The sequence below is a fragment of the Parasteatoda tepidariorum genome, chromosome 6, assembly GCF_982258835.1.
Source record: "Parasteatoda tepidariorum strain Cologne lab strain chromosome 6, Ptep-v5.0, whole genome shotgun sequence".
Classification (NCBI taxonomy): domain Eukaryota; kingdom Metazoa; phylum Arthropoda; class Arachnida; order Araneae; family Theridiidae; genus Parasteatoda; species Parasteatoda tepidariorum.
Window position 1 is genome coordinate 104761173 of NC_141760.1, and position 22287 is coordinate 104783459.

Here is a 22287-nt window from a genome sequence, read left to right on the forward strand (position 1 = left end):
TTCATTGTGCAATGTATATAAATGTTTCTAATAAATAAGAGGAAATTATTTTTTTTATTTATTTAGAAGTTACGGGCTAGTTTCAAAGGAGGACGGGTACATTGTTGGACAAGCCGTCTTTTTTCTTTTCTTTCCTCCAAGCCTGAGCATTTTCCTAGGTTATGAAAAACCCTTAACCATATAGCCCAGGACTTGGCCACTAGTCCAGCTCTACTACAGCCTAGGAACGGATTCAGTCAGCGGTATTAATTTTTCTACTTAAGGACAAGCCGTCTTCGGGGACGGGTAAAATTTCTAAGTTTTTTCGAGCCTTGTTTTAGGATATACTTTAGGCGTACTTTCATATAGTTTATTCTATACACCCTTTATGTTTGCTTAAAATATTTAATTCAAGGTACTTTCGCGTAGGTTCTTCTTCTTTTAAGGCTATTTTTTAAAGTACAGGATTTATATGATTCTAATTTGTTTTAGGGAAGAATTCGAAACCGACAAAGCCAGCATTTTATTACGAAGAGGAAAAGAAAGAGATGCCATCTTGGCGAAATTTACCACCTTATGAACTGAAAACTGTCTCTCCAGCAGAAGAGGGCGAACCCACTCAGCGAGAATGTACACACGAAGAATACGATTTTATGAAAGAGAACCTCCTACTCTACAATAACGCCAAACTCATGGACAGCAAAAAATCAGGTCAATATCTTCATGTTTTCCAATAGCATTACTGGAATTATTTATGTATTTTTCTACAGCCATTTACGAAAATTATTTAAATACAGTCATTTACAGCCCCTAGCCACATTATTAGACACACTATGAGATTCTATGTAAAATATTAATTATCAGGTGATATTCTATACAGCTTTATTGTTTTTACGCGACTAAAATCGGTTTGCACTTGGTTACTTTCGTGTATCAATTGGATTAATTAGAGGATATATAATCTGAATATATAATACATATAAATATAGAATACTTATTATATCAGATATTATATTAGTATATTATAATAATTAGACCATATTATTTAACACATTGCAGTGTTTTAAAAAACTGCATGTTTTGCACGAGTTTATAGTTTATAATTATACTAGGAGGCTCCGCCCCCTGCTCGCTAACGCTCGCCAACCCCCGAGAATTGCTACGCAATCCTATGTGGTTCACGCCGTGAACCATGGCTCGCTGCGCTCGCTCACCAATGAACACAATGTTCTAGCACAAAAACATAATATATTATCATCAAAGACATAGTATTTTATCATCAAAGACATAGTATTGTACTTATGTAGAAGAATTCTACCAATGTTCTTATTGGCTTTTAAAAAAGTATATTAGCTATTTAGATTGTACAAGGTGAAAAAATCAAAACATTAGCTAAATAAGAAACATATTAGCAAAATAAATTATCAAATATTGCTTCACTAATATTCTGCATTTTAAAGCGTGAAAATTCAATGCATAAATGTTGTTGTTGTTTCTAATCCCCAAGAGGTCCATCCCAATTAGACCAATTCCATAAGTCCAAAAATGTCCAGGAAATGCATAAATAAACGCGAAATATAAAAAAATTCAATGCATTCAATACAAACACTTAAACGTTTTTTAGACGTTTAGGTAGCTCCCAGTAGAAAAATATCAATTCAACAGCGGCCTTTTAAAGCATTCTCACTTCAATTAATTAATTAATTCCTAATTGGGTATACTATAGCCTACGTCACAGGTTGTGTTATTCCTACTAAATTTAACCCATGAACGGCATTTTCTGCGAGCCTAACTTCAAGCCACAAATAAACAAACGAAGTGTTCGATCGTTTAAATAGCTGCTCGCCAGATTTTATTGCATTATAAAGAAAAGTTATTGAAACTAAATGCAACTAAATAAACAACAACAACTAAAACAAATAACAACAACTACTAATAACAATAACTAAATAAACAACAACTAAATTCCATTCGTTTAGCATTGCGTCATATGCTGTTCCTACTAAATAGAAGTAGTTGTGTTTTTTTCATATTATACCCAATTGAGTTTAAATTAAATAGTGTCATGTTTTTAGTGCATGAATCTGAATTGAACAACCTGATAATGCTCACTCTGGTTATTGTTATCTGGTTGCTCACTACGTGCTCTTGCGCGCCGAATCCAATCAATTAAAAATGAAAACTGTTGCCAGCGCGAGAAAAGAAATATCATCGGTTTTATTGATACATACATACATACGTACGTATTAGCGTTTTATATAATATAGATGTTTATATTTAAACATATATGTAATGGGTTTTTATTCAGGAGATTTTTTTATATACTTCCTATTTGTATTTATTTTTAACGTATTGCATTACAATGTTAATCCATTGACACACGAACATAAGCTAGTGTAATCCGGTTTCAGTTGTTTAAAAACTCTAAAGTTGTAGAGTATCACCTAAAAACTAAGATTCCACATAGAATCTTACAGTGCGTCTAATAATTTTGCTAGGGACTGTAGATAAGTTAATGGTTGGTTAATGAACGTTTAAAGCTAAGCGCAGATGACGCTATATAGGAATTAAAATTCGTCATAAGACTTTCGGGTTACTATTTCCGATCGGTTTTTACGTCTAAAGGCCTGGTTTCTTAGGACAGGACGCCGTCAGCTGGACGCTCGACGTCATCGAACGCTCATCTTGAACTACAATTGCCGTCCAACTCAACTGCAGTTGGATTACAACGTGACGTCAACCACATAAGCAATGGCGGACAACATCCAACAGCACATTGAAATCAGCCAAGATTTTGATTTTGACATTAAACATAGCTTCTTCATTAAACATAGCACTCTTCATTTAGCTCAGCTATAATGGGTTTTTTCCTTGGACAAAGTCATTATTTGTTCTCTAAAACACTGGTCGACAATCACAAAATCAATACAAATTCAAAATAAGTATTTGTTTACGTTATTAACGCATGCGCAATGAGAGATAATGTCTGCGTTGAACCGACTGCTCACGCTAAGTTAACAAAAAAGTATTTTTTTGTCGTCAGCTCTACGTCAACTTTCCGCTGACGCCCAGATAAGGCGCTAGTCCTAAGAAACCAGGCCTTGAGCTAACAAACCAGTATTTTGTTGGCGTCAGCGGGACGTTGACGTCCCGCTGACGCCCAGATAAGGCGCTTGTCCTAAGAAACCAGACCTTAAGTTTGAAAAAGAGCGACATCAAATATTATTATGCTTTTATTGTTTACAATATAACGCCTTTTTTTCAATTTGCATTTCAACAAAATAAACCACAAACCCAGATAGCAAAATAAGGTTTATTTTCACTCAGCAAAAACCGTTTAATGTAATCCTAGAAAGGTTTGCAATACGGTTTACCTGTAAGCCTTTTAACCTTGAAACGAGATCTGTGACAACCTGCTCTATTCTACGCACATTAGACGTGGTAGAATTTAAAAAAAAGAATCTTTGTTCAAACAAATATAATGCATTTAAAATTGAAACTTCCTGTATGACGTAACTACCACTATAAATATTAAATACCGATTCACTAGTATATAAAACATGTTGACTTTATACTTAATAGAATCATCTTCAAATCGATGAATGTTGACATGGACGATAATCAAATCCCCACGCCGTATTTATCATTGAAAAGTTTCGTAATTAGTTTTATTTTTATTTATTACAAAGATCCTATTAACACCGGCTAGTCACCCTACTTATTTGATTTCGGTCATGAAAGGGAAAAAACATTCCTTAAGTTGTCCATTTTCTGCATTTTTAAGAGTTCAGCCGACAGCAAGAATTTAAAAAAAGAAAAAAATTAGAGCAAATGGCTTGTTAAAAAACATCCTCAACTTTTCCTCAATATCCTATGCTTGTACCATGAACGCATCTTTAATATTGGGAAATATTCAGAAAGCCATATTAATATCCAGGATGGCTGATGGCATATTTTCTCGGATATTATTAGTTTTTCTCTCCCCCCGCTTTTTAACTTTATTATATTTCTCGTCTGAATGCTTTTTTTTTCTCCATAAAACTCGCCATTGATAAAAATGAGGCTGCTGCAGACGATTTTCTTCCTATCAATTATTTTAAAGATTACTTCAATTATATTTGCTAGCTTATAGCTTTCATTGAAAAAATTAATAAAAAGGATAGTTTTGCACTTTCTTTATCGTTAACTATTATTTATTCCGTATCTCAGATGAACTCAATGATCAGAATGAACATAATAGCATTGGCAGATTGCGTCACTAATATTATTATTGTTTCGTGCTTCCGATAAATCTACCCGATCTATCCAGCGATGAAATAACTTAAATTTACAAGAAATACCTGCGTACACATATTTACAAAAGCAACCATTTTATTTTCGTAGAACACATCTAGCACTACATTCTTTCTGTTGCCACTCACACTTTTCATATATACACAGGCTAAAAAATCATTTTAGTTAATATTTACACTTTAAATGAATGACGTCATCTTATGAGAGTGACGTAACACTCCCACCTTTTGATTATGCGTATTTCAATAATCAAAATAACAAAAAATCTAATATAAATTTAAAATTATGTGTCCAAATATCTTGATGGAATCTTAACCGTTCGGCCGCTTCTTGTGGTAACGATGTTTCGTAAGGTACTTTGGAAATTTTTATGCTTGTCACCTTCATTTGAAGTTGCGCTTGCGATTGGAGTTGAACCTTCATTTGGTGTCGAACGTATTTCCAGCGGATAAATCCGCTGCACTGGCCTCAAAAACTCGGTATGTGCTGTTTTAAGTCGAGCCACGCGTATCCTTTTATCTTTTCCCGGATAGACGGCAATAACTTTAGCCATCGGCTAGTGTAATCTTTTCTTTAAGTCATCTTCGATTAACACAATCTCGCCAACCTTTAGATCATAATAGTTATTCTTCTTGCGCGGTTGAAGGAGTGTCGCTAGGTATTCGCGGCGAAATCTTTTTCTCAACTGTTCTCTTAACGTCTGTTGATACCTATAGCGTTTTTTAAGATCTATTGTATCCAGCTGATCTAAATCAGGTACTCCCACCGTCGAGATCTCTTGTAAAAACATGGACGGAGAAAGAGGTATTAAGTCATCCAGATCTTCTGAGAGGTATGTGAGAGGTCTTGAATTGATAACGGACTCGCAGTCACACAGAACACTAATCATTTCTTCGTATGAAAGGCATGCTTTTCCCAAAATTTTTCGAAGAATATTTTTTACCAATTTCACCATAATCTCCCAAAAGCCTCCCCACCAGGGAGCAGATGGTGGATTAAATTTCCATTCTATTTTGTATACGGATGTTTCAGCTTCAATTGACTTCCAATCTAAGGACTGAAGTAGATTCTCAGCTCCTATAAAATTACTCCCGTTGTCACAATAGACGATGTAAGGTCTTCCTCGGCGAGCAATGAATCTTCGTAAACTTAAAAGGAACGCCTTAGTTGAAAGTGACAGCACAAGTTCGAGATGCATTGATCGATAAACGGCACATGTGTAGATGACAATCCAACTTTTCACACCTTCCTTTAAATGAAGAGGTCCGGCAAGATCTATCCCGACCACTTCAAAAACAGAAGCTTCTTTAACTCTGTCTTCAGGTAAACCTACGGGAACAGTTTTTATACTTCGTGCATTATATCGTTTGCATCTAACACAGGTCTTGAGGATGCGACGAACTGCTCGACGTCCATTAATAATCCAATAATTTTCTCTTAAATTGGACAGTAAAATTTGCAGTCCAGCATGTAAACATTTCAAATGCTTCTCTTTGATTAGCATATCAACCAATACAAGTTTTTCTGGAAGCAAAATAGGTAATCTAAAATTCTCGGTATCATTTCTCTCTGTCAATTTTGTTTTAATTCTATATATACCTTTTTCATCTTTGAAGACATTCAATGATTTTAAGCTTTTTATATAATCTGCTGTAAAGGCTTCATTTTGTATAACTTTTATAAGTTTGATTTCTGCATTTTCTATTTCAGCCAGAGTTAGTCCACCTTTTTTCCTATCTTTTTCAGACAGTTTGCAATTTTCAAGGAATCTTAGAATCCATCCAACCATTCTGACATTTTTTGTGTAGCTTGAAAAATAAGAAAAAAACTGGTTTGTTCCAAGCAAATTTTTACTTACGAGTATGGTTGTTCTTTTTTCCTTTTCCTTGTTGATAACGTCTTCATCAATTTTATATTCAGATAGAGGCCATGTGTTTTCAGGTAATTTCAACCAGGAAGGACCTTCCCACCACCTTGAACTCAATAATTTTGTTACCGAGCAGCCGCGTGATGGTAGATCGGCTGGATTAGAGTGACCGGGAACGTGTCGCCAATTTCCTGATGAAAGAGCACGGATTTCTTTAACTCTATTTCTGACAAACACACTCCATGGCTCATCTTTCTGGATCCATTGTAAAGCAGTTGTAGAATCGGACCAATAATGAATCTTGACATTTTCGATTTCCAAGCTTTTCTTAACGAAATCTGCTAGACGAGTACCAATGCAACAGCTTAGAAGTTCAAGTCTGGGAATAGATATTCTTTTTAAAGGTGCTATTCTTGATTTAGCAAGTAACAATTGTACTGTTGTTTGATATGGTGTCTCACATCTTATGAAAATAACAGCTGCATATGACAGACCACTAGCGTCGCAAAATACATGAAGACTTAAGCTACTATTTCTCAAAATAGCGTGACGGGGAATTTTCACTGTATGCAGTATATTCAGATCTTCCAACCATTTGAGAAATTTCTTTTTTATATCCTCGGAAACTTTTGAATCCCAACCTAATTTTGATTGCCAACTTGTTTGTAATAAAATCTTCGGATATAACATAATTGGACAAGTAAATCCGATTGGATCAAACACTCGATTAGCAAAAGATAATATTACTCTTCTGGTGATAATTTCTGGAGGATCTATAATAGTTCGAGTGTCACAAAACAATACGTCTTCTGATCTGTCCCACAGAAGACCCAACACAGGTGACGGTTCAAATTTTTCAGTTAAGTTTTCTTTCTCTGTAAACTCCCAACCTCGCAGTTCGAATTTCGCTGCAGCCATTAAGTCTGTCGAACCTTGAATGAACTCTTTTAACTCTTGTTCAGAATCCACAGACGTGACACAGTTGTCAACGTAGAAGGATTTTTTCAACTTCATAGCCACATCTTGGAAATTGGAGGATTCATACTTGTTCAAATGATGTTGAATAACAGCTCCCAGCAAAAAGCTGTTTTCGCTTCCTTTTCCTCCCACCACAGAAATTTTAAATATTTTCTATCGTCTTCATTTACGGATATTTGGAGAAAAGCCTTCTTTATATCTGATATAACTCCAATTTTCTTTTCTCGAAATTTTATTAGTAAGGTAGGGATCATTTTTAACAAATTTGGTCCTTTCATCAGGTAGTCATTTAACGATAAGTTATCTCTTGTTTTACAAGAAGCGTCAAAAACTGGTCTGACATTCGTGGTGGAATTGGACTTGAAAACTCCTCTATGAGGAAGATAATGGCCGGTGCCTTCGTTTGATTCTTCGATGAAACCTTCTTTTATCCATTCTCCAAAAACTGCATTATAACTATCCAAACGGTTATCCTTGATAAGTTTAGTTGTCATCGTTTTCAATCTTCTGCCCGCAATATCTCTGTTACTGAGCATATCGTTTACATCTTTCACCCAAGGAAGACTAATTTCATATCGACCATCTGGGTTTATTTTGACATTTCTAGAAAAGTGTTCCGTTGCAAGAGCATCGTATTCTTCTGAAGTAATTGTCTCGCAAGGATCAGATATACCAATTGTTTCCAATTCCCATAAGTCAGTAACCGAAGTATTTTGAATGAAAAGTGATGTTGAGATAAGCCCAGTGGAACTACAAGTATGGTTTGTTTTTCCCATTACAGTCCAACCAAGGTACGTTTCCATCGCTACCAGTCCGCACTTTAATTGCATGGTTTGACCAGTGTATAGTTTTCCAATATAATCCGCTCCTATCAAAAGTTCGATTTGTTGAGAATCTTTACCTACATCAGAGATATGGATTCCTTTACTTCGTAATTCAGCTAACCAAGAACCATTTTTCAAACTTGGAATACATCCACATATTACCTGTTGGTCTAAAACTTGAATTTCGAACTTGTTATTTTTCTTCATATTTCTTATCCACAATGTGTATTTTTTATGTTCTTTTCTGGAACTAGCTCCACCAAAGACTACGTGTGTTAAAGTTTCATATTTGTTGGTCTTCCATCCCATTTCATTTATTGTTGATTTCAGGATGTACGACCGTTGAGATCCTGTATCACATAGTGCTCTAACAGTTTTCCGTCGTCCATTGGCTTCAATAACTACCATAAGGGTTTGCAATAAGACTTCAGGTTGGCTTTGATTCGACAGAGTAGTATTTTCTTCAGCTGATGTGTCCACAGCCGGTGTCTGATTTATTTGGCTCAAGTCTGGGCACATTACAGGCCAATGTCTTTTGTTACAAACAATACATCGAATATTAGCCCTGCAGTGTTTCGAGCGATGTCCCACCTTCAGACATAAAAAACAGGCTTTGTGTTTCTTTATTATTTCCTGTTTCTCAGCTAATGATAAATTCTTTCCTTTAAAACAATTTTCTGAACTATGTTGCTTCCCGCAAAAAATGCAGTTGCGTTTAAAATGTGGTGCTATTGGCTTATTCTCAGAGAGCAAATCATTTGCAGTAAAAGCAGGAGTTGATATTTCGAAATCTTTGTCTCTTTTACGATGCGAAGAGTCATTATTTTTAAAGCCAGTTTTCGCCATAGAAATACGTTCTTCGCCTTCGACTTCGGCTCTTAAAAATGTTAATAACTGCGATAATTTATTGCCATAGGAATCACTTGAATCATTTTCCTTAGTAATTACAGGATTTCTCAGCCACACTCTTAATAAATCCTCTGGAATACATGATTCCACAAGCGGAAACAACATTGCTGCGTATTTCTCTTTTGTTACGCTAATAGACTCCAGTGAACGCAGATATGACTCCAATTTATCGTAAAGTTGCATTATGTTCATCTTTGCTTTTGTGTTCATTACATTTTTCACCACTAAATTTAATAATTCTCTTACGTAATATTCGACGAGAAGTTCTTCCCGCCCAAATCTCGTTTTTAAACTTTCTACCACTTTGGCATAATTATCAGCAGACGGCGGATAACTGTCCACAATTTCCCTTGCTCTACTTCCGACAACCATGCATTGAATGAGATATTGGAATTTGTCCTCATCACTCATACCTTCATCATCATGGATTCGACTAAATTGGCTCCAAAAACTTAACCAATCCTTGACTTCCCCACTAAATTTAACTAATTCTATTTTGGGAAGCTTTAATTTTGTCTTTTCAGCCGCCACAGACAAAGCGGTTTCGGGAAATGTGAGAAATTTTTCCAAATATATTTTAACTTTAATACGAATTGCATCGGTTTTTTCCTTGTACTCTTCAATTTTATCGTATTCTTCAGATAAGTTTTCTGATTTGGCGTCAACTAATAATTTATATATTTCTTCATCTAATAATGCCAAATCGTTTGCAATACGTTCAAAAGAGGAAAATTTAATTTCAATATCTTCACGAGTACTTTTATTCTCCTTACACATCGCCAATAACTGATTATAACGTTTTGTAAATGTTCCACGAACAGGAGTTCGTTTGGCGATAAGAGAATCCATAATTGCAGTCGCCAATTAATATTGCAAAAGAAAACTAACCTTTAAAATCCGGGTCACCACAATGTTTCGTGCTTCCGATAAATCTACCCGATCTATCCAGCGATGAAATAACTTAAATTTACAAGAAATACCTGCGTACACATATTTACAAAAGCAACCATTTTATTTTCGTAGAACACATCTAGCACTACATTCTTTCTGTTGCCACTCACACTTTTCATATATACACAGGCTAAAAAATCGTTTTAGTTAATATTTACACTTTAAATGAATGACGTCATCTTATGAGAGTGACGTAACAATTATTGCTTGTCTAATATTATTTGAAACCACATTGTTTCTTTTGTTTATAGTTATGCTTTTTAAGCATGAATCTTTAAAAACTAAATAATTTAAAATTAACAGTAATTGAAATTAAAAAAAAAAGTTAGGTATTGAAACGGAAAATTAATGGAGAAATAGTACTATTTCTCCATTAATAAGGAGAAACGTAAAAAAAAATCACATTATAATTGTAATAATAATTGTATAAAAAGATTTCCAAAAATGAATTATTATATAAAGGATCACAGTAATGGTGTTTTCCAACAGGCAATGAATATTTGGTGAGCATAATGTTTTCCCACTATGACCAGAACAACAACGGTCAGCTGGAGGCAGAGGAACTGTGGCAAGCTGCAGAGAGAGATCATTTGGGACAGTTGTCCACCTCTTGCATACTGGCCGACATGTTACTCTTCGATGACGTCGATAAGGATGGCCGGCTCAACATAAATGAGTTTTACCTGGCTTTTAGTAAGTTATACAGTAAGTTGGCGTCATTCCCTTGGCGGCTTTTTTAGCTTCCCTTTGTTTTGTTTGTACGCATATGTTCATAAAATTTACCATACTGTTATTGATTGGCAAATATCTCCAGAGAATGTTAGTTTTATAGAGGTTTTCTTTTTTATACACATATGGATCAAGATTTTTTTTCCTCACCACATCGTTTATACATTGCGTTAAAAAATTGTAAGACCAATGGCGGATCGGTGCATTTGTGCAAATATACCGCGATATCATATTTAGCACAATTGGTGCGTTCATGACAATGCACATTTTAGCGGGCTTATCATGTATCTATTATTGATGTTGAGACACTTTTTATACCAATTTAAACTTTTAAAATAATTTTAATTTTGTTAAATCCATACATTTTTAAAGAACTGAATATATTGTTTGTATAGGTGAGAACACTAGTAAAATTTAGCACATTATGCATCAAATCGAAAGAATTATAAAGCTTCCCTTCTAGTGTATTTAAACGAAAACCTGGCATGCAAAGGTTTCTTCGGGTTATTAACGATTACCCTAGCAACAATTTTACCTTGGCCCCAGTTGAGCTCAATATTGGCTCAATATGGGTCCTACTTGCACATGCACCAAGAAATCAATATTGGGATGCCTAGATTTTTAAATATCGGTCCTATATAGGGGCAATATCGGCCGTTATGGGACCAATATAGGGCCTATATTGGCTGATTAATGAATATAAAATATCGGGTGAATCTGATAATTCTATATAGGGCCGATATTGGTTGTAAAGTGGAGTTAAAATATCAAAATATCGGGTAAATCGGCCTGTTCTATTTAGGGCTAATATTGGGAAAATAATGGCTTTTTGAACAGTTATTGAGCCAAGATTCGTGAATATTGGTCCAATGAGGGCCCAAGTTATTTTGCTGCTAGAGTCATCTGAAAATATATTCTAGTGGTTCAAGCTTTCTCCTCCATGGCATGGACCAGTGCGCGGGCTGGCTCAAATTGCATAGTGGCTTTTGGAATCCACTCTTATATAATGTTAGTTTAAGAGCCGATAAAATCCAGGCTCGGTTGGGTGGTTTCGAGTGATAATAATAGTGTAGTGAACACTTCGGATCATCATTCCCAGATCGACGCTCAATGGAGCGATTCGAATAATAAACTGAAAAATATCAATTCCTAAAATTATGAAACCCTTTCAACAAGAAACACTCGGCCGAAATTTACTAAATTTTACACGAAAACAAAATTTATAAAATTCACGAAGAAGCGCTTAAGTTCATCTATCAAAAGGTACCTCATGATTGACTTCAGTTAGCATTATTGGTAACTCCTTTCTTCATATTGGTGACCAGGACGTGATATGAAATCCCCAACATCGATGGGCGGTCTACATTGAGCAGTTGATTTGCTCACAAAATAGCTCTCAAAAATCCGGTGTAGTAAATAAAATTCTCCAGGCCAATAAGTAAAGAAAAAAAAGAAAGAATGAGCGAAATATAATAAATAAATAGCATAAATTAACTAGTGGTATTCGTTCCTTGAATTCTATCATAGATAAAATTCTGGCAGGGGAGTAACTACCACTATTATAGTATGTATTACCACTACTTTATACTACTACTACATACTACCACTATAGACTAATGATGATTGAGGACCAAAAACGAATTCCGAAGAAGACATTTTTAAATCTTATAGGTCTGCAAACTAAAAGAGTGTTTAAAATTGTCGAATTGGCGAAAGCCAAGATTTTTAGTTCCTTAAAAATAAAACCTTTGCATGCGGGGATTTAAAAAAAAGCTTTTATGTTTCCTTCTCCATACTGCTTATTTGTTGAGCTTTACCTTTGATGGCTGTTTGTGATATGTCGATGTTATTTCATTTGTTATGTTCATGTATTTTATTTATAAATATTATATTCTTTATATTGTTATAATTTCAAATTATTATATTTTTGTTAGCACTTTGTTTTCGAAATGCGTAAGCTTATGTATTGTAGCATGACATGTGACAAGGGGAATTTGATGAATATTTATGACAGAGGCGTTAAAATAAGGAAAAAAAGTGTAACATCATTTATAACAGCCTCATAAGTGAGCATGAGATAGTGTTGCAAAAGTATTTTAATACAATTACTTTTCCTTTTTCCTTAAAAAAATTTCCAGGTGTGTCTGTGGTTTCTCTGGATAAAGCTCTGGAGGTAAATCACGTGACAGCCAGAGTGGGGGATAACGTGGAAGTGAAGTGTGACGTCACGGGAACTCCACCGCCTCCAATTATTTGGAGACGAAATGACATGGATCTATCAGTGCTTAACGACGAGGAGATAAAAGTAATTAAAATACCTCTCATTTGCATTAACCACTTCCATTGCCAACTTTTTTTTAGGAAAATTAACAAATGAATAAATATTTAAAGAAAATTTTTTTAATAGAATGAATCATCAAATTCTGTATTCCATTATTAAAAGTAGAGAACTTCAACAAAATATAATAAATAGGTTTTAAGTTTCTCAAAAAATATATATTTATTTGTTTGTGTACAATTTTTAGAAACCTTAGTGGCATTTTTGCAATTTTAACATCTGAACTTTTTCCTTAGTCTCTATTTTTTTAAAAAGAAAATTGACTTAAAAGCAGAATATTTTCATAATATTAAGGGCGTTCTTGTCATTTTTTATAACTGACACGATTTTTTTATTTTATTTTATTTTTATAACCGTCGTTAAACAGCCGACCCGGCTTTTTGAGTTTACGACTACTAATGTTCTACTCCGTAGCCTTGTAATTTTGAACACAATCCAGAAGACAAGAAAACACCTAGATCAAGTATTGGGAGAATTTTGCCTTCGTGGAGGATTTTTTAAAGGAACTAACCCGCATTTGCGTTGCATGGAAAGGAAAACCACGAATAACTCACACGGTTAGCTTGACGGCAAGAGGGCTCTAACCCATGATCCGTCTACCAGGGAGGATTTATTCAATGCAGCGTAAAAATAAATCGGAAATAATGCCTCACTTGAATATTTGAAAGAAATTCATTCCTCGCCCTCAAATCACCCCCATTTCGCTCAGAAAAAAAAGGAGAAGCGTTCAGATGAGATTAAGGGAGTTTTCAGGTATCATTTAAAAAGACTTAACAAAGCTTTTTGCTGAAAAAAATACATTTAGTATTAATTTTTCCGAAGAATTGCTATAATTACTAGACTAAGGTACATTTCATTAAAACCGTAGGAAATTGTGCTCACGACAAATTATCGCTACGAAGAATTGTGCTCACGACGAGTTGCACTTTCAACAAATTGTGAATATGACGAATTGCCTTTGCGGCGAATTGTGCTCACGATGCACACGCGTCTCTGTAACACGTGTTCACGACGAATTGTCTCACAACAAATTGCGCACTATGAATTGTCGTTGGAGCATATTATCGCTACGACGAATTGCGCTCACGACGGTTTGTACTTGCAACGATTTGTGAATTTGATGAATTGCCTTTGCGACGAATTATGCTCACGAGGAATTGTCTCTGAAATGAATTGTGTTCACGACGGATTGTCTCACTACAATTTGTGCATAATGAATTGTCGCTGTGACGAATGGTCGTTGGAGCATAGTTATGTAGCACATGCATACAGACTAAATGTAAAATTAACCTTTGAGCGATTTGTGATTATTAGTTTCTAAATAATGTACGGGTCCCATCTTCTTAACTCGTGCACTTTAAATTTTTTTTATTTTTTTATAAATATAATTGATTGAAAAAAGATTTTGACCACTATCATATACCTTTAAACAATGATTAGAAACGATGTTAAGTGTTACCTAAAATGAAACACATCAGCGTACTTTCAAATGTTAAAAAAATAGACCTTGAAAAGATGAATGAGATGAATCCGTTCTCTTTCTTTGCAGGTTTCGCAGGTATTTGTGGACGGTTCCCTCTACTTGACCAACGTCCAGTTGGTGCATGCAGGAAACTACACCTGCCACGCCCAGAGAAATAAAGACATCACGCAGACTCATATACTACATGTACAAAGTAAGATTTATATATATATATATATATATATATATATATATATATATATATATATATATATATATATATATATATATATATATATATATATATATATATATATATATATATATATATATATATATACAAAAAAAATACGAAGAAAATTAATAAAAACAATAAGTTTCATTTATTGCGCATAAGCTACAAGTAAACAGAACTCATTAGATAAGTTCAAAATGGAGAAGATTAAACAAAGGAAAGTTACGTACATATGAAAAAAGGGGGGAAGAAAAATAATAATAAAAAGAAATAACAAACAACTGGGGGGGGGGATAAAATTTTTTTAAAAAATCCGTAAAATAAAAGATATAATCTTTTCATCAGCCCACACGAATATATCCGCAAAAAAGTTAACGATTAATCCGTTTTATCTTTATTTTGAACTTATATATATCAATAAAGACAAAAAGGATAAAAAGAAAAAAGAGGAAAACAGAGAAAATTAATTTGGAAAAATAAGAAAATAATAAGTTATATTTATTGGGCATAAGCTGCTCTTATATAGAACTATTAAAATAAGTTAAAAACATGGAGAAAACAGGGAAAATAATGTAATAAAGATTAATGAAAAGAAAAGAAAATAATATATAAAAATAAAATATACATTTTTTATAATTTTACTTAAAAAAGCATAAAAAAAGCCGGAAAACAAAATAATGAAAAGATATAATCTATTCATCAGCTCACCCGATTATATCTGCAAAAAGAAGTGCTTTCCAATATTGTATTAATGTAGCCAAAGCAAAAAATATCGAGGCAATAGTGTAAGGGAGCAAAAAAAATTGAAAAATCCTTTATCTATATATATAGTACTGTTTATAGCCATCCAGCCTTACATTCCATATACAATGTCTAAAGTGCTTATTGTGAACTTGTTGAAGTCCACACAAAAATTGATAACAGTTCATCGTGCACGGGTGACAAAAATGAATGCTCGTCCTAGGATGATAAAAATCAGTGACGCCTACAGTTTGTCCCCTAGAACTCCCCTAGGCATTCGTCTGCACCCGTGGGGGTGACTATTATAACGAGGTATAACTATTTCAAGTAGGGGTGTGGGGGTCATTGATTAGGGCAGGTTTTGGCCGGGGTCGACGAGAGAAAGGGAATCTTTTTCTTCTGTCTATTGCGTTAGCCCTCCCCGAAATGCGCTATTCTTGTTTCCATAGCAGCAGACTGCCTCAAACTGGGGGAGTTCTTACCGCAGACAAACTACATTTACTTCTTATATTGATGCTCTCTGTTTTAGCTCTACCAGAAGTACATGTCGTACCAAAACTTCAGTCGAGGGCTCCCGGTGAATTGGCAGAAATGGAGTGTCACGTGATTGGAGTCCCTCAACCCAGAGTGTACTGGCTGAAGAATGATGAGGAATTAAAAATGGGTTCCGAGAAGTACACCATCATCGGTAAGTATTCAACTCGAATCTATCAATTTAAAAAGCTAATACTCGGTACTGGAAGCTTTCTTCACTTAATGTGGGGATCGGAAAGAAAAGGAGCACCAGCAACCTGCTTGGTAAAAATGGAGAATGCAGTAAGGTTGCTATCTAGATAAAGACACATCTACGCTATTAAAAACTTTACTACAAATGCTGAAATGAATAATCACCAACACAGGCTACACAGGCGTCGTACAGAATGATGCAGAGCTTGTAAGATATCTGGTAATTCCCTAACTGCCGCATGTACGATTCTTTAGCACCTTTTTCGAATATCGCTGCATATTTGGTGACACTTATCCTTTTTCTATGACACTCATTCAAAGCGAAAATGTTTGATGGTTTTCCATTGATGGACCAACATAATCACGATGGTAACTATCAATAATTCCATCATGAACCATTATATTTTTTATGGTAACCAACCTAAGTAACCATCTCCCCGATGTAGGAATTCGGACTGATTTATGATGTTCCAACATAAGAATAGCAACTTGTTTTGATGGTTTGTTCACGTTGAACCATGAGAAACTTCCATCATAGTTTTCAAAAATCAAATGTTGGAATGATCATGAACCACCATCACCGCAATGTAGGAATTTGGACTGATTTATGATGGGCCAACATAAAAAAATTTTTATTGATGGTTTATTCCTGAGAGCCAACAAGAATTCCCATTAAACCATCATGGACACGTATAGTTGGAACCCTCATGAGCCATCATGGATAATCATCGATTGTTGGTCCATGAGAATCAAAATTCTCATGATGGTTAACCATTATAATGTATTAAAGTAGCTGATGATGAAAGTTTGTTGGCATATCAAAAACATGAAAGCATAATGGTAAATGTTGGATGATGGAGACCATCAAATGATGTTGGACTAACATGAATCGCAATGAAACCTACATAAACCATCAAAATTATTTGATGAGACCATCAAGAATTTTGACTTGAGGTCCCTTGCTTTGCGACCCCGCATTGTACTGTAACTGTTGCTTATTTTGACAAGTTATATCATCCCGGGCAGTTGTAAGCTGTATATTTTATTAGCTTATTTTTGATGATGTCGAAATCCCTTATCTGCGTAGCTAATTTTTACTTTTATTTTTAACTATTGTTTGCCCTGATAAAGAGTATTTGCCTTTAGTAAGCATCGTCATCATTCCAAACTTCTTCCATATGCTATTAAAATATTTGTACGACCACTAAACGAATCTGGTAGGACTTTGTGGTTTTCCTCTCCACGTAACACAAATGTGGGTTTGTTCTATCTATAAATTCTACGTGAAAGCTAGTTTGTCCCACTGTTTGATTCAGGAGTTTCTGAGTTTTCTGAATTTTGTTCAAAATTAAAAGGCTACGGAGTTGAATATTTCCGAGTCAAAATTCTTGATGGCCCAATCAAAAAAGGTTTATGTTTTTCAGTGCTATTTGTGATGGTTCAACATCATTTGATAGTCACCATCATCCAACATTTTCAATTACGCGTTCTTGATGGTATCTGATATGCCAAGAAACTTCCATTATTCCATGAACCATCATTCTATCCAAATGTTGGAAAATGGTACTTTAATACTATGATGATTTAATTTAAGGAAAAGTTTGATACTCATGAACCAACAGTCCATGATGGTTCCCATTGTACATTTCCATGACTTTATCATGGAAATTCTTGTCAGTTATCAGGAATATATCATAAAAACAATTTACTTTTTTTTATGTTGAACCATCATAAATCAGTCCGAGTTCCTACATTGGAGTGATGGTTACTTATGTTGGTTACCATTAAAAAATATAATGGTTCATGATAGAATTATTGATAGTCCATCAACGGAAAACAATCAACTTGGGTTGACAGTAGTAAACTTAAAAATAGTTCAGCTGTTCAAAGCTTGTTCTAGAAAAGAAATAATCATGTCCCTTGATAAATTCTCTTAAAAATGAAGAAGAAAAATTAAACACATTCAATGATAACGTGTATAGAAAATTACCGTCCTGAGGAAGGAAGTTAAAACCAGTTTAATTGGTTGGGGTGTTTTCTATTCTCTCTGTTTCCTGGGTTTTGTTTGTCCTCACTTAAATATTCATTGATTTATACTAAGACTTTTTCTTTTCAGGCAACAGTACGGCATTGGTTGTTGGAAAGATCACTTACAGTGACACGGGCGCTTACATGTGTGTTGCCAGCAATCCTGCAGGAGTATCCAGAGACATTAGCTCTTTAGTAGTACAGGATCAACCGACGACAAGTATTACAATTTTTCTTAAATGAATGATAATCTTTTTGTATTAATAATAACGGTTAGTAAACAAATTGGGGCCGGGATAGCCTGGTCGGTAGGGCACTGGACCCATGTCCGAGAGTTTGTGGGTTCGAACCCCGCCGACCGAAGACGTGTAGTAAAGTGACTGATGCACGTTAAATCTGTCGAGTCGCAAAAGTCCTCCATGTTCCCGTAACAAATCAATATCTCTGGGGGTACTGGATTGGAAATCGATCGTTCTATGATTCAGGTCAAAAATACGATCTGTGGATGAACGAAAGTGTCCGCCCTATAAACGGGGTTGACGTATGGTGTGGCCGAAGTCGAATTCTTGGCCATAGATGGCGCCACTGGAAAACAAGAACAATCGCACCCCCTCTGCCTAAACAGGCATGCGTCAACAACAACAACAACAACAGTAAACAAATATTTTTACGAGGGTTGTTTCTAAGTAAGTTTTTGTCGTGTACATTAATAGGCGGCGCGTGAGTCGCAGCAAGTGTTTGTGTCGTGTCTCGGTATTCCTTGGGAACAACTGTGCTCAGTTGCAGCTGTGTAGGTAAATTGTACGATCAGTTCTGTGTCTTTAAAATGCTTAAATTAAACAAGTAACCTGCCAATCACGAGATACGATCAGTGATTCGTTTTTTGTCGGTAAAAATAGCCGTCTGCATCATACATTCACTGACAGATTTGTGAAGTTACGATTTGTGAAGTAGCAAAATTCCCAGCCATGCTGACAGGGAATTTTGCTACTCTATGACAATGACTCTCTCCGCAGCTCAGATCTCAGCTGATCCCAGCTTACACTTTCGGTTGGGAAATTTTGGACCACCCCTCCCAACAGCCCAGACCTTGCGTTGAGTGATTTTCATCTTTTCCAACATTTCAAACATCATTTTGGCGGCAATCACTACAGTGAATACGTAAAAACGGCCAGGACCTCTTGGCTAACGGAGCAGGAGGAAAATTTATATGAAGAGGGTATTCTAAATCGAGTTGTCAGGTATAATAAGTGTTTAAACAAACTTGTCAACTATGCTGAAACAAAAAAGAGAAACGTGTGTAGAATCTGCATATAAATTTGCTTCTTGAAAATTTTCTTTCGTTTGATTTTTATTTTAAAACGGTCCTTACTTAAAAAAAAAACCCCAAAAAAAACAAAGAATATTGAGAGATGATAAAAATTAGTAGCCAACATGTTCTTTTCAGAGAAGAAAAACGATTTTCGATTTTGGTCTGACAGAATAATTTATTCTTTCGTAGTACACTTGAAAAACGCAGTTTGCAAAATGCTTATTTTTTTATATTATAACATATTTATTTTGCACTAGCTGAATACCCGCTCTTCGCACGGGGTGAAAAAAAGTAAACAATCAATATATTAGTAGTGAACAACATTTCGAAATCATACAAAAGATTGAAAGATATATTCTATTTTCACGCCGATGAGATAAATGAAGAAATCGCTTACTAAAAATCATGGTTTGTTTGTCAAATAAAAATAGTTAGCATGGAATATCTAAAACTAGTACTCTTATGATCGATATAGCCGTTAATGTAATGTTTTTAACAAGATTATGTAATTTTTTATGCCACCAATATTGGTTCTACAGTTCCTGACTCATTCAAAAGCCGACACATTATTTCCTTTCGTGAACAATCCGCACTGAAATACAGTGCATTATATTATGTATGCATGCTTAGAATCTTTATTTTAAAAAAAGTATTCAATGTATGAGTACATATTTTAGTGACAAACCTGAGACCTATTGAGGTCGGTAAAAGTAAAGCGGGGATTAAAACCATCCAAATTAAACGAGGAGGAAACTTAAAAGATAGTTCCATGCCCTCTTGTCTAATAAACTTATTAACTTTAATCAGTTCTTTTTTCCCTAACTCTTCGTAAATTTGAATAGGCATATGAAGATTACACGATTTTCCAGCTCTCCACACTTTTTCCCACTCAATTACCATGGTTTGGGAAAATTACCAGGGTTACCACTCAATTACCATGGTTTCGTCTTCTTCTCTTTAGTGGAACGCTTCATTAAAATGTTGCACTACACCATTAAAAGTTTCAGTCTAAAATTATAGAAAATAACCAGCAGCTGTGTGTCCACCCGATTAACCATTAAGTTTAAGGTAAAAAAAATTTTCCACATTTACGGTTTTGAAACCGTTTACAACAAGTATATATATATATATATGGTTCATTCTCACAAAAACAGTCATTTTCATGTCCCCAGTATATTTTATGTTTGTTTTACAGCTTCCGAAAAAAAAAATTCAGGGAAAGTGTCCTTCAGAATGCAAGCTAACAAAAGAATAAAAATAAAGTTATCAATTTTTATTTTTTATTTATTTTAGGTAATTAAAATATACCAATATGTCATTCCCTCACTTGTCCCCACTGCTGATTTGAAAAAAGAAAAAAATTGTTTCTGAAATAAATTTTTTTTTTTTACAAATTCGTGTTTTTTATTTCAGAATACTGAAATATAGAATTCAGAAAATCAATTTTAAATTTAATTTCTGATAAAAATATTGACACAGCACTATTTTAAACTTTGTCCCCAGTGTTTCGCGTCATTCCCTCACAACAATGTTCTTATCCCCTGCAATCATCTTAGAATAAAAATATTTTAATAAAAACTTCAGAAGTTAACAACTGGCATCATAGAACAAAATTGCAGTAAGTTTCCATCTTCAACTTAAAGAAGCTTTCCTGTGCAATAAATTTGAATGAATCAAACCAGGTAAAATTTTTTACATTTGTCATTCCCTCATGTCATTTTTTAGAGTAAAATAAAATACAACTTCATCGAGAAAGTGGATAATTATATGTTGCTTTCTTGTATGAATATAATTGTATGTGATTGACTTCAGAAATTAATTAGGCCTAACTGTTATTTTTAAATTTTATTGAATTCGTCATTCCCTCACTAGTGTATAAAGTGAGGGAATGACGCTGAAGTGAGGGAATGATTCAAGGTTATAAATTTTTTTTTGTTCAATCGTGAAAGCCAATTTTATTTCCCAAACCTGTAAAAACTATTAAATATATAAGACTAAATTATAATAAATATTAGATATACTTAGTATGTTATCATTTTCAAACTTAAGGTAGATGTAACTTAGATAAAAACATGTATTAAAATAAAATATCATTCCCTCACTATTAGTGTCATTCCCTCACTTTTTAAATAGTGAAAATAATTAATTTACTTATTAATTAATTTGAAAAATAAATTAGAAAATTAATAAATTAATTTATTAAATTAATTTATTTATTTATTAAATTAATTAATTAATTATTATAAATTAATTAATTATAAATTAATTATTTAAAAAATTAACTAATTTAAATATTAAGTATAATTTATAGGATATATACTTTCTTTATAATGCCATTACATATTTCTATTAATATAAAAAGTTTCAGAGCTTTTTATTCACTTTACTTTTTTGGGATTTTATGAACTGAAAAATGATAGTTTTCGTGAGAATGACCCACATATAAAATCATGAGTATAAATCTATACTGTTATTTTACCATTGACTACTATCATGGTTTCAAAACCGTGAAAAAGAAATTTAACTGGACATAGGAGCTAAGCTTTTCTTTAGGTGATGGGCAATGGACAAACAAATTAGTGGGGGAGACAAATTAGTGGGAAACTCTCCATGTCTTGAAGGAGATGGAGGAAATATTGTGGTGTCAACCTAGGGACTCGAACCCCTGTTCTGTCGGTCATGAGACTAACAGATAAGCCCTCTCGACTATAATATGCACGTTGCTGCAAAGATATAAATGACTTCACTAGGAGAGATTAGTTGGTACGATAAAATTCTGCTTGTTTAATAGTATTAGGTGAAAGCAGTTGATAAACGGTTTTTCTCACAGTAATCAGTTTGATTACATCTTATTTATGGTTTGTTAACTGTTTTGTTTCCATATGGTAAAATAACAATTTAAAAATATTTTGAAC

At 34.2% G+C, this 22287-nt stretch overlaps 1 protein-coding gene across 1 annotated transcript in view; it reads left to right on the forward strand.

Annotated features, from left to right (window-relative positions):
• Window positions 1-22287, forward strand: part of LOC107448499 (follistatin-related protein 5) — a 51464-nt gene that overhangs the window by 17743 nt on the left and 11434 nt on the right. Inside the window, exons 5-10 of the mRNA XM_087166329.1 lie at window positions 472-690; window positions 10291-10506; window positions 12669-12835; window positions 14418-14544; window positions 15836-15994; window positions 18149-18280. Coding sequence (XP_087022455.1) covers window positions 472-690; window positions 10291-10506; window positions 12669-12835; window positions 14418-14544; window positions 15836-15994; window positions 18149-18280 — 1020 coding nt within the window. The remainder of the gene's footprint in view (window positions 1-471; window positions 691-10290; window positions 10507-12668; window positions 12836-14417; window positions 14545-15835; window positions 15995-18148; window positions 18281-22287) is intronic.